We start from the raw sequence: 12,616 nt of genomic DNA on the forward strand, positions 1-12,616 counted from the left end.
TGATGTACCATGTGTGTAGAGAGAGGCCCAAAGGCTGGGAATTATGAGTGATCTGGAGCTTGGTTCAGCGTGTACCACGACTCCTTAACTTTCCTGAGTTTGGATTGGGGCCCCTTTTCCCAGCAAGGTGCTGAGTGCCATGGCTTCATGCAAAATGAGGAGGAGCAAGTGTTTGCCACCATCCACTGGTGAGGTGGCTGGTTTGGCTTTAGACTGGAGACAACCAGCTTCTTCTCTGGCTGTACCTGGGAAGTGTTCCATGCCGTGCTCTGGGGAACATCCCACTACAGATATGTGGTGCTTGGTGAGAACAGGTGTGCTCTGACACATCCATGCCCCTCTTAGCCTTCCTGAGGGTGCAGCCTGGGGTGTAGATACCCCAACATGGTCTGCCTGCTATGCTTGGAGATCACATTTGAGCAAACATCTTGTGCCTCATGGAGGGGAAAAGCTGCAGACAATAAATAAGTTTTGGTGGTTTCAGTGCCAGGCATGGGCAGTCCTGGCTCTTCTGTTCTGCACTTGCCATGTGGTGTATCCAAGCCCACACCTTCCCATAGGTTTGTCAGAGCGTGGCCAGACACAGGAAGGTGTCCTTGTTTGCCTTGCTTCCCTGAGCACTCTGTGGCTGCCTCCAGCCCTTGTTCCAGGTGGAAGCCACCATTTAAAGACCTGAATGAAAAACATCTCAAAGTTTATTTTCCCTTTAGCCAAGGCTTGGAACGCCTCCTCTTTGTTGCTGGTATGTCAAGATGTTCGAGTCTGGAAGAAAACTCCACATCCAGGTCATCAGGCTCACATTCCACAAACACTTTTGCTCCTTTCTCCTCTGAAGTTGCTTGCATGATGCAAGATGGACTGTTTTGGGTGATTCCTCTGTCCCTATGGTGTCATGAGAGCCAAATCCACCCCTGGCCTGTGCCCAGCTGTGCCGGTCTGTGCCTGGGGCCAGAGACCCTCGTGAGCTGCCTGAAGCACAGAGGAGATTTTTTATTGCTGGGGTCAGCTCAGGGCCTGGTGCAAGCCAGGGTGCGATATCCTCTTTGCTCCTTGAGCTGAGATTGTGAGGGATTTTGCTGGAGAAAGTTCCCGAGGTGAGAACATGCCAGGGGTGCCAGAGTCAGGCTGTGTGGCTCTGGGGGACATGCTGTGCAGGGACCATCTCTTCCTCATCCCTCCTCTCCCCACCGGCAGCCTGCAGATCAGCCCTGGGGCTCGCTGCCCACCTCCTCATCCTGAGCATCCCTCAATCTGCCAGCCAAATTGGCACAGAGGCCCGGGAGCGCTGCTAATCCAATTTGGGCAGTTTAGCTGCACTTTGCTCTCCGTGCTGCTGGCCGGAGCTCGGAGCTTTAATCTGGCTAATGACCCCAGCTTGAGTAACCAGGACCGTTCTCTTGGTTCAGTTTTCCTTTCTGTCGTTCTCTTGGTTCAGTTTTCCTTTCTGTTGGTGATGGCGAAGGGCTGAGGCTGCTTCCGAGTCCTGTCTGTGCTATCTGGTTTCCAGGTACAGGTTTGTGTAGGGACTGGAGGGTGAGGGCAGCGTGGAGAGACACTGCAATCCCTGCTTTCTCTTTGTGAGATTTCTCCTTCCCTCTTCCCGTATTTTTTTTTTTTCTTCTCTCCCTCTTTTTCTGGTGAAGATAAGCCCTTCTTCCGGAGTTATCTTGCAACATAGTATTATTTTCAGGAAGGCAAAGCCAAGAAAAATAAAAGCGTCTCTCTTCCTTGGGTTGCCTACTGTTTAATGTACAAAATACAGGGGTGGTAATTGCATTAAAACATGTATAATTATACTGGAGGGAGGAAAAAAAAAATCCTGCTAATTGCACATGTGTTTTGAACTGATAAATGTTGAGTGACTCTTCATGTATTCTTGGGAGTTTGGAGGAGCAGAGATGTAGCCTGGCATGTGAGGGGTTGGGAGCGGGGATGGTTTCCCAAAATTATTGGGAAGCTTGGATGCTCTGAGCATCTCTGGGGTAGTGTCAATGTCGGGGGCCTGATCCTTTGCAGATTCACCTCCCCATCCAAGCAAGGCTTGGTGTCATTGTAGGAGCCTTGTGAGTCCCTTTGCTTTATGTGTTTAGTTAAACAACTGTTTGTCAAAATATTCAGTCTCTCTCTCACAGAAGTAAATTCCTGGCAAGAGAAGAAGCAAATTCCTGTGTTAGGGGGAGAAATTTCCTGTGTGTGTAGCCCCACATCCACGGGCTGTTCCCCCACTTTACCAGGGTATTGGCATGAGCGGGTGCTGCCGGGGGGAGGAAGGATGGTCACACTTGTTTCAAGTGGCACGATGTAAAAACCACATTTCCTCCTGCCAATGCCGACCCCGTCAGAGCTGCCGATAACATCGCAGGTGATTGTAATGGCACTAACTTGTTTGCTTTGTGCATGCGGCCGGGCTTTGTGTACGGGCGGTTGCTTCGCTCTTCCTGTGCAGACTGTTAGTTTCAACAGGGGAAGAGGAAAACCCAAAAATATTTTAGGAGGAGTTTAAAAATAATCTTGGAGCTTGGCTGGTGGGCAGGATGTTTCGCAGGATCGTGTTCCCTGCTGGTCCGTGTCCAGCTTTGTGGCCCTCGGAAGGCTTTGCTGGGTAGTGTTAAGTCCTGCATCGTCATTTTGGCCAGCCTGAGGGCTTGCTGTTGGGCTCTGGGAGCTGGAGTGCGATGGGAGTCTGCCCTGCCCTGGGATTTGACTTTTGCACTGGGTAGATCTGGCTGCCCTGTAGCAGAGCAGTGTCAGAGCCGGGGCATGAGCCCCAGCTTCCAGCTGCCACGGCCTCTGTAAAACATTTATATCTGTTCCCCAGCGTCGCATTCCCTCCACCCCCATCCTGCTTCTCCATGGTTTTTATTCCTACAAGTGTTGGCATGCTGGCAGGGTCCCTGCCTGCCCGCTGCCGCTTATCTCCGTGTCCGGCTCCTGGATGGCTGCTTCCTCTCTGGAGTCAAGGGGGGGGCTCTCCCCTCTTTGCTGGGACCAGAATCGGCCCGATGAGCCCTGCTGAAGTCAAGAACCTGTTTTTCAGGCTGATGTCATCGGGAAGAAATGGGGGAGGAGGAAGGCAGGAAAGCAGCGCCGTTTCCGAAGGAGAGCCGCTGCCTGCCGAGCCCCATGACGCTGCCAGCGGCCCCGGCCTCCCCGGCTCTCGCTGTTATTCCTGATCAGCACGGCCGAGGTGCCCCTGGGGCGCTGGCAGAGCGGGAGAGGGCTGGGAGGGAGGGATGCCACAGTGCCGGGCAGCGTGTCAGCTCCCAGCACAGCAGGACCTCTTGGCCCACTGGCTGTGCCTTGTAGGGCTCCCTGGCCTTCCGTGGGGGTGGTGGCACTTGCTGGAGCTGCCATCCAGCCACTTTCATTAGCAGAAAGTGGGTTTTTGGCAGAGGTGCTCGGGCAGCCCTCCCAGCACAGGCGAGCAGCCGCCTCCTCTCGGCTCTGCACGGAAGGAGCTGGTCCATGATGCTGATGCCTGTTGGAATCTCAGCTCCTCATGCATGGCATCAGGCCACAGTAGCAAGGTGATGCCTGTGTCTAACCTGGCTTGGGGCTGCAGCTGGGATCTACAGGAAGAGGAGAAGCCTTGCTCTGCTCTCCCTCCCAGCTAGCAGCTCATGGCTGCACCCACGCTTTGAAGTGTGCTCTGCCCAGGTCTGGTGGGTGAGACCCCCTTGCTGTGGGGAATTGGGGTGGGGTGTGCTGTGTTGGCACTGCCCATAGGAAAGCAGAGCACAGGCACAGTCACTGCTGTGGCATCTCCCTGTTAATATCAGATGCTCTTTGCCCGTGGTGCTGTGAATGAAGCTGCTTTTGGACTCTCAGAACAGTTTCCCCTGTGGTGGTGTTGCTGTAGGGAGACTTTTGGGCTTTTCCTCTTCCTGTCTCTGCCTGTCCCATTGCCAGGTGAGGCTCTGCTCTCTCTCTGGATGTCTCACTTCTCCTGGGTCAGCTTCACCTTGGGAAAATAAAACACGGGGCTGTGCTGAGCTGGAAACGCCGCAGGGGAAGCAGAGCCAGGACCTGAACTGTTTCCAGCTGTGGTTCTTGGGGCAGCATAACTGAAACAGCAGAGGGGGAAGGATGGGAGGGTGGTAGGGGAAGGAGAAGAACACATGGCTTGGGAAAACTCATTTGGAGAAGTTTTGTGGTTGTTTTAATCAGAACTAATGTGATGGCAGTCGTGCTTGGCTCGCCACAGGACAGCACAAGTGCTGGTGTCAGCAAGGGGCCAGGCAGAACCATGGGAGTTTCAGCTTAGCTGGCATTAAACCAACCCCAGAATGACCTCACTTTGCTGGAGTAGAGGGGATCCAGCAACCAGGAGTCCTCCTGTGGCAGTGCTCCATTGCAAAGAGGGATCTCTCCAGATTCCCTCTGGGATATGGGGAGAGCGCTTGTGACAGAGAGGTGAAAATGCAGCTTGGAGAGCTGGGCTGGAAGAGGGGCATTGATCTGGGGAAGGTAAGATCATGGCTTGTGTTTGTGGCTGCCCTGGCCCAGTGAGGGATGTGGAGCAGCAGGCTGGGGAGTGAGGAGTGATGTGTTATTCCGCAGGGAATGAGATCAGACAAGGGAAGGATGCTGATGGCCAGAGGATTTCTTGTTGGGCTTCTCTGCTGTTTAGAGACCTTGCTTGTGGGTGACCTTCTGGGTCTCTGCAGGTCCAGCTGGACCATGGTGACCTCTGCCAGCAGGGCTGGTTTTTGGGACATTTATGTGGGGCAGTGGACTGATGGGTTGTGAGAATCAGAGTCTGGAGTGTGTGGGCCAAAGCCAAAGTGGGGGGTGGCCTTCAGGGAATTTGGTCTGTACTACATTGCTCTTAAGATGTGGGCAAGATGTTATTAATTGGTCCTGACTGAGGTGACAAAATTCACATCAGGCTGGTGTTTGAAGCCTTGAGTTGACCTGGGTGCGGAGAGTAGGAAGCCACAGTCCCATGGCTGCTTTCCTGGTGCCTTGGGTTGGGGTCTGTGGATGATGAGAGGCACAGAGGGGCTGGAAGTGTTGTGCTCTGTGTATGCTGATGGACAAACTTCCTGCAGTAGGGTGGGAAGCAGCAGGCTGTGTCCTGTGTGGATGATTACCCACGGGCTGTGCACTGGTCCAGGTCTGTGTACTCCTCTCTCAGCTGCAGGGAGCACAAGGGAAGGTGGGGGGGCACTTTCCTCCTGGGAAGTGCAGATCCAGCACGTGAGCTGCAAACAGAAAACCCCTCAGCAGCCCTTGCAGGGTCCTGTATGGACTGTGATACCCAGGTGAGTTATGGGAATAAGGCAAAGGACAGCCACCAACTCTCACTTCTGGTGTATGGGTTTGGGAAATGTGTAAGGTCTCTGTCCATGCCTGGTTTCCTGGAAGGGCTGCTGAGGCTGTCCTCATGTGCCTCCTTGCCTTGGGACACTGTGGTTGTGGGAGCCTGGGTTTCCAGCTCGGAAATGCTTGTGAGCCCTTTCTGGAGGGCTCTCTGCAGAGCAGCCTGCAGTCCCTCAGTGGTGAGCGCACGTAGTGGCTCCAGAGCTGTTCTGGAGTTCAAGCTGTTCTTGGCATGACATGACTTCTTTCAGAGGACCAGAGAAGGGGAATTGTGCACTTGAGAAATGCTATTTAATTTCCTCACTGCTTGTTCTTTTATGCTCCTTTTTGCTGAGGGTCAAGCTTCATGAGCCCTTGGGCAGTAGATGGCTGCTTCTCCTTGTCATGTTTCTCAGAACAAAAGAGGCTGAATTCTTTGCCCAGAAGATCCTTGCAGGGCAGTATTGGAAGCTGGGGTGGATGGCAGGATGGAATCCTCAGCCCCTGCCTGGGAGGGATGGCAGGAACCTGGGAAGAAACTGAAGATATTCTTGATTGGGTGATAGTAATGGAGGTTGGGGCAGCTTCAGAGCCTGCCATTGATTTCATCAGGGTGTGGTTTGAGCCAGGGATAAGGTTTTTAATGATTTAACTCACTGACTAGGGAGGGACTTCAACCAAATAGTTTTCAATGACTGCATGCAGTGGAAGAAGGAGTTAAAGTTTAGCCCTGTTGCAGCAATTGCATGTGTAGTGCAGCTCGAATTTGTACCACCACCAGGCTTTCCTCATGGCAAGGCTTTCCCCAGGCAGATGAACCTAAAAATACAGGAGCTCTAGGGTGAGGCTGCCTCTCCTGTGGCCTAAAGGCTTTTTTCTCCCCTGGATAATCTCCCCTCTCTCCCCTTTGCTAATTACTGGCAGCTTGTAGCTGGTCCCTTCTTGGCTGTTCTTATTGCTGAGAGCAGCAAGTGACTTGGAGGGATTACAGGTAGAGGCCCTTTAGATGCCATTTCCCCTTTTGTGGGTGGGTTATGTGGGGGTTTTCAATCCCACACCTTCTCGTCTCCAACTTCCCTTGCTAAAGTGCAAGGCTATAAAGCTCTCGGGGTGTTTTGCTGGGAGTGAATCTGCTGGGGTCATGTTGATGGAAAAGCAGGGATGGCAGGTGGGTCTGTGAGTGCCAGATCTGCACCTCTGTGCTTGTCTGCATGTTTAAACCCTGTCTGTGGGTGCTCCCCTGAGGGCTGCTGCTTTGTAGGCTGGTGCTGACTCTTGGACTTGCTGCCTGGATGAGTGGAGAGGTGGTCCTTAACTCTCTGTCCAGTCTTTGCCTTTTAAGGTTAGTTTTTCCATCCCAGTACTCTTGCTTTGTGCTATCAGAAGTGATGATTGTTTTCCCAAAGTGTGATCTCCCATCCCTGCAGGACCAGGGAGCTCTCAGCCTGGGGGGATGAGTGCTGCTGCCCCTTGCCACCTCTCCAGCAGCCAGGAAGGGGGGCACTGGCATCCCTGGAGCATGTCCATTGCTTGCTGCTGAAAGGCTCATAGGGAGAGGCTGGGATCTGTGAGTGTTGGCCCTGCTGAGGTGGGTGACCCCCATCTGAATTTTGCAGAGGCTGCAGCCATCTCAGTGTGGCCACTTTGAGGTGAAACTGTGAGCAAATGTCCTTTCCAAGGGGGATGAAGAGGACTGGGGAGGATTTGGCTCTCGTGCTGGCTTTGTTTCTGATGGCTGGCTTCCTTCTATAAATACACGTGTGTGTATATACATATATTAGGTGTTTGTGTGTGCACATGGAAATCAAAACACAAGCCTGTGGTGCTGTGTGGCCTGAGGTGTGGCCCCTCTGTGGGGTGAGCCCTGGGGATGCTCAGTGCTGCAGATGCTCTGTGCTGCATCACAGCTGCCCAGCAGCACTGCCAGCTGCATTTGTGGTCCTGCTCTCCCAGCTGGCATGCATGCAGCCAGGCTGGGGTGAATTATTTTATTGCTGCCTGTTTCAGGGCAGGGCTTGGCGCCAGGTATCTGCCCAGGGTTTTCCATGCTTTGGACTGCACTGGATGTGTTTGTGGTGACAGTCATATGGTGGCCCTGGACTGGGTGACCCCAGGGCAAGGTGCTACTTGAGTGCAGCCCCAGGTGTTTGGGTGCCCTGTGGTTTAAAGAGTGTGCCAGTGGAGGAGCTGGCCTGCCTTAGCTGCACTGTGACCTCTCCATGGCTCTTGGAGGCTGTGTGACAGCAGGGAAATGCCCTCTGGCTGCTGCTCCCACGGGCAGGGAGCAGTGCAGGGCCGCCTGCACCGTGGTGGGCTTGAGCCCTGCTTTAGTTCAAAGTTCAGGAACCCATATCACTGAATCCCAAAGAAAGCAGACAAACTAACCATTTGGGCTGTTTTATTTTTGTTAATAATCGCTGATGGTTTTTACTGGACAAAACCACCACTGGTGTCAGGTCACTAGGACGAGATGTTGCTGCTGCAGTATATTTAGGAGCAGAAATCTCTGAGGAGCTCTGCAGAGTGTCATCTCTCAGCTTGCCCCAGCTCTGCCTCACTTTGCTCTCGTTCCAACTTCTGATTTGCAGTTCCCTACGTTAATTTGGGAATCTCCTGTTGGGCTTTCTAGCCCTGGTTTGTGGCAGCAGCTCGACCTCTAGTTCTCTCACCCACTTCCTGAAATAGAAGCAGTGAATCATAGAAATGCACCAAGAAAGCAAGTTCCCTGTCGTGCTCTCTCATCCTGGCAGGAGATGCTGTGGTTGGCATCCCCACACTGCACCAATCTCCCCCTGTCACCTTCCCCATCTTCCCTGTTCCTTCTCTCCTTGGCACATCACTGACACATGAATTTGGTGTTGGTCTCCTTGCCAGGCAGCCACTGTGGTGTTCCTGAGGGCTCAGCCTCATGGGAGCAGTGTCTTGGTGACAGCTGTGCCAGTTTCTTGGGGTGGGAAACCACTCTCTGGTTTCATTCAGGAAACCCCAATGCCTACAGCTGCTGGGCTGTGGCTTTCTGGGCTAACCAGTGGGTTTATGCTCACAGTGCCACTTGGTCCCACATCAATGTGGTTTGGGGCTAATAAGCTCTGATCTGGGGTGCTTTTCTTTATTTTCTTACCAATAAGCTCAGAAAAATGAAGATTCTGAGTAGTGTGAGTGTCTTCTGGGAGTGCCCTTGCCCTGACAGTGTTGTCGCCACCTATTCTTTGTTGGGAGACTCCCAGTGTTGGAAAAGGTGGTAGGAATGGGTGATTAGGACCATGGGGATGATTTCTAGGGTGGTGCTTTTGTTGCCTCCACACCTATGGAGCTTTGTGGCATCTGGATTTGGTCTCAGTGCTGCTCATATGCCATTGTCCCAGTGTCCCTTGAGACTGTTGCCTTGGAGGTGGATGCATTGGGAAGTCAAAGACAGCAGGGTGAGGAGCATTGTGGGCAGAGGCACATGTGCAGAGAGGGTTTGGAAGTGGTGCAGAAGCTTTGCCCAACATATCTGGGGCTGCAGGGGTGGCCAGGGCTGCTGGGCTTGCCCTGAAAAAGGGAGAGAGGAATCTTGTGTATGTTGGGAGTTGGAGAAGGGGAAAAAAAGTTTCTCTGGCTCTGTGGCTTGGGAGGGGAGCAGCAGAAGTGAGGGATGCTGTATGGAATGTTGGGGTAGCTGTATGGCTCAGTGATGGTGCAGCCCACCAAGGTTTGCATGTGGCCTAGCTGGTGGGTCCCACAGCCCTGCCAAGGGCAGGATGCTGAGGGTGGGGCAGCGTTCAGCCCTGCTGATATGGCAGCTGGCTGCCCTCTGACACCCTGCCCTGCCAGGGCTGGGATCTGGCAGAGCTGCCAGTCACCGCGGGCCATGTTTCCTACCTGTGCCACTCCCTGCTGGGGATCCTCTTGGAGGTTATCCTGGGCTGAGTCAGAGATGGGTGATAAGGAGAGAGGGAGAGGCTCTCCTTCTCCTCCACTCCCTTCTGGAGTGGCTTATCTGCATTGGCTGGGAAACGGAGCTGGCGCCCCAGCCATGGGCCTTGGTCCCACCTGGGGAGGATGGATTGGGATGGATTGTGATGGTGGGATGGGCTGTGTGCTGGCCACAGGGGTTTACACAACCCCAGGTTAGTCTAGGGGTGCTTGTGCCTGTATGGGGAGGGTGGATGGAGAAGACAGCGATGGGGTATCATGGAGGGGCTGCTGAACTGACGCAGAGAGCAGCGTGTGCACTGGTTTTCTGTGGCCATCTCCTCCCTGCTGCTGGGATGCAAAGGTCACCCTGCTGTGGGGTATTTGGCTGGCTCCCCACTGCTTTGCTGCTCCCTGTTGGTGAGCCCCAGCTGTGGCACAGCAGCAGGCAGAGCATTCCAGCCCCACTGTGTGTGCCCCCTTGTCCCTCTGGAGCCTCTCAAACTAACTGTCCCATGTCTGGACCTGTGTTTTCTAGTGCATAGAAATGCCAGAAGGACGGGCTTGTCCTTGCCATGCCCGTGTGTTCCCTCCAACCCCTCCTGCCCATGCCCCTCCTGGCAGGCAGGTGGCAGGATAGTGGGCAACATGCCAGGGCTCTTGGCTCTCTCAACTCCTTTAAAAAGGTGCTTTTGAGATCCCCCTCTGTGTAGGGGCTTGGGCTGTGCTTGCTGCTAGCTGGGATTTTGCATCCATTCCCAACACTGCCGTGGAGTGGGACTGGGGCAGCAGGTCGGGGTCTCTTCTGCCTGCTAGAAAAATGTGAAGCAGCAGAGTCTTCTGGGTGGGGTGGAACATGCTTGAGACTTCAGGAAAGCCTCCTAACCCCACTTTTCTTGTCTTTCTCCCTCTAGGGTTGACTGGACTGGCCACGCCCATGATGCCCTGAATGTGGAGTGCAGAGGAAGCAGAGGAGAGTGTTTCCCATTAGCTCTTCCTCCCTCCCCCATCCCTTTAGTTTGGATTTGTTTCTATTTATTTTGTGGCTGGGTTTGGGCATGGCCTTGGCTGGATGTGAGGCTGCTGCAATGTGGCTCCTTTGGCTCAAGCACCACTTGTCCATCCACATTTGGACCTTGCTGCTCTTGGGGAGCACCTGGCTACCGCTGGCGGAAGGCAGCCCCAAATCTCCCTTTAGGACTTTCCCGGTTACAGACTGGAGCTTGACACACTTGGTGGTCCATAACAAAACCGGGGAGGTCTACGTGGGGGCTGTCAATCGGATCTACAAGCTCTCCAATAACCTCACGCTCCTGAGGACCCACGTGACGGGGCCCGTGGAGGACAATGAGAAGTGTTACCCTCCGCCCAGCGTCCAGTCCTGCCCGCACGGGCTGGTCACGACCAACAACGTGAACAAACTGCTGCTGGTGGACTACTCGGGGAACCGGCTGATTGCCTGCGGCAGTGCCTCCCAGGGGATTTGCCAGTTCCTGCGGCTGGACGACCTCTTCAAGCTGGGCGAGCCCCACCACCGCAAGGAGCACTACCTCTCCAGCGTCAACGAGTCGGGCACCATGTCCGGTGTCATCATCGAGGTGCTGAACGGGCAGAACAAGCTCTTCATTGGGACGCCCATTGATGGCAAGTCGGAGTACTTCCCCACTCTGTCCAGCCGCAAGCTGATGGCCAACGAGGAGAACGCAGAGATGTTTGGCTTTGTCTACCAGGATGAGTTTGTCTCCTCGCAGCTCAAAATCCCCTCGGATACACTCTCCAAGTTCCCCACCTTTGACATCTACTACATCTACAGCTTCAGCAGCGAGCAGTTTGTTTACTACCTGACCCTGCAGCTGGACACCCAGCTGACCTCTCCCGACTCCACTGGGGAGCAGTTTTTCACCTCCAAGATCGTCCGCCTCTGTGTGGATGACCCCAAGTTCTACTCCTATGTGGAATTCCCCATTGGCTGCGTGCAGGACGGCATCGAGTACCGGCTGATCCAGGATGCCTACCTGACCAAGCCTGGCAAGGCTTTGGCCAAGTACCTGGGCATCTCAGAGCAGGAGGATATCCTCTTCACCATCTTCTCCCAGGGCCAGAAAAATAGGGTTAAACCTCCCAAAGAGTCTGTGCTCTGCCTCTTCACATTGAAGAAGATCAAGGATAAGATCAAGGAGCGTATCCAGTCATGCTACAGAGGGGAAGGGAAACTCTCCCTGCCCTGGCTCTTGAATAAGGAGTTGGGCTGCATCAACTCGGTGAGCTTCTACCTGTCTTTACTCAAGCCAGACTGTTTCTGGTGGTGTTCTCTAGCTGGACCTTTCCCAGTGATTTGACCTGAGCTGTGTTTTCCCTGTGGATATGGGCAGTGTCAGTGAGCTGGGGCTGGGAGGGGGGTATGCTCAGGCCATCTGCTGCAGCTCTGCTGTGGAGTCCCTTGCAGATGGCATGTGTGGGTTTGTGGGTGTTGTGTCACCTGGGGCTTGGCAGTGGCCAAGCAGGAGGTGTTGGAGCAGCAGGATGTGCAGGACAGGAGCACTGACCTGATGGAGGGAGGTGGGGAGGCTCGTGGTTCCAGCAGAAGTTGGTCAGATGTTCAGCATGGAGGGACCACATCCTCTCCATGGGGTGCTGGGAGGGCACAAGGCACTGTCAGTGAGGTAGCTTTTGAGAGTGACCAGTGCAAACTGTCATCCAGAGGTGCAGGAGGCGAGTGCTGCTATCCTGGAACAGTGATTCCCAGCTGAGGGAGCCCTCCCCTCTGTCCCCAGAGAGGTGTTTTCCTGCCTGGTTCCCACCTGGGTGCCTCTGCTCCCTGCTGGTGTCTCAGCTGCTCAGCGTGGGACCTCTGAGTCCTGGTGGGCAGGAGACCTCCCGGCTTGGCTCTTGGGTTTGTTTTCTCATTGAACTGTTACTGTTACTGCATTTATTTCTGGGCAATGTTACAAACCAGTAGTAGGTGCTGGAGACTACGACTCCAGGTGATGGAGAGGTCATAGGCTGGATAGTCCCTGCGTAGGGTCAGATGTGGGGCTGGGGCAGGCTTGGGCTGCTGGTGTGTGTGTTTGGGAGGGTCTGGTGGAGGTCCTGACCCACCTGCTATCACCCACCTCCCCCAGGTCCGGCTTGTTGGTGTTCAGCACCCATCAGCAAGCCCCCAGGCGTGCTCAAGCAGAGCTTTGGGTGCAGGCAGGTGGATGGGAGGGTCCCTGTGGAGCAGCCCTGCCCTCTCTCCCACCGTCCTCACTGCACCCTGAAGGAGACAGCTAACAGCTGCCTGACAAAGTAAAGGGTTTGCTGTCAAGAGCGCTGGGCTCACAAATCAGATTTTGGCTTTGAACTAATTCAATTTTGCTGGAAAATGATGAAATCGTTACACGGCTGCCTGTTGGGCCGTGCAGCTGCTGGCTCTGCC

The 12,616-nt window shown here is 54.3% G+C and overlaps 1 protein-coding gene across 1 annotated transcript in view; it reads left to right on the forward strand.

The window, feature by feature from the left end:
• Positions 1 to 12,616, forward strand: part of PLXNA1 (plexin A1) — a 115,578-nt gene that overhangs the window by 3,483 nt on the left and 99,479 nt on the right. Inside the window, exon 2 of the mRNA XM_036390740.2 lies at positions 10,113 to 11,459. Coding sequence (XP_036246633.1) covers positions 10,257 to 11,459 — 1,203 coding nt within the window. The 5' untranslated portion in view covers positions 10,113 to 10,256. The remainder of the gene's footprint in view (positions 1 to 10,112; positions 11,460 to 12,616) is intronic.

Source organism: Molothrus ater, chromosome 11, assembly GCF_012460135.2.
Source record: "Molothrus ater isolate BHLD 08-10-18 breed brown headed cowbird chromosome 11, BPBGC_Mater_1.1, whole genome shotgun sequence".
NCBI classification, from domain to species: domain Eukaryota; kingdom Metazoa; phylum Chordata; class Aves; order Passeriformes; family Icteridae; genus Molothrus; species Molothrus ater.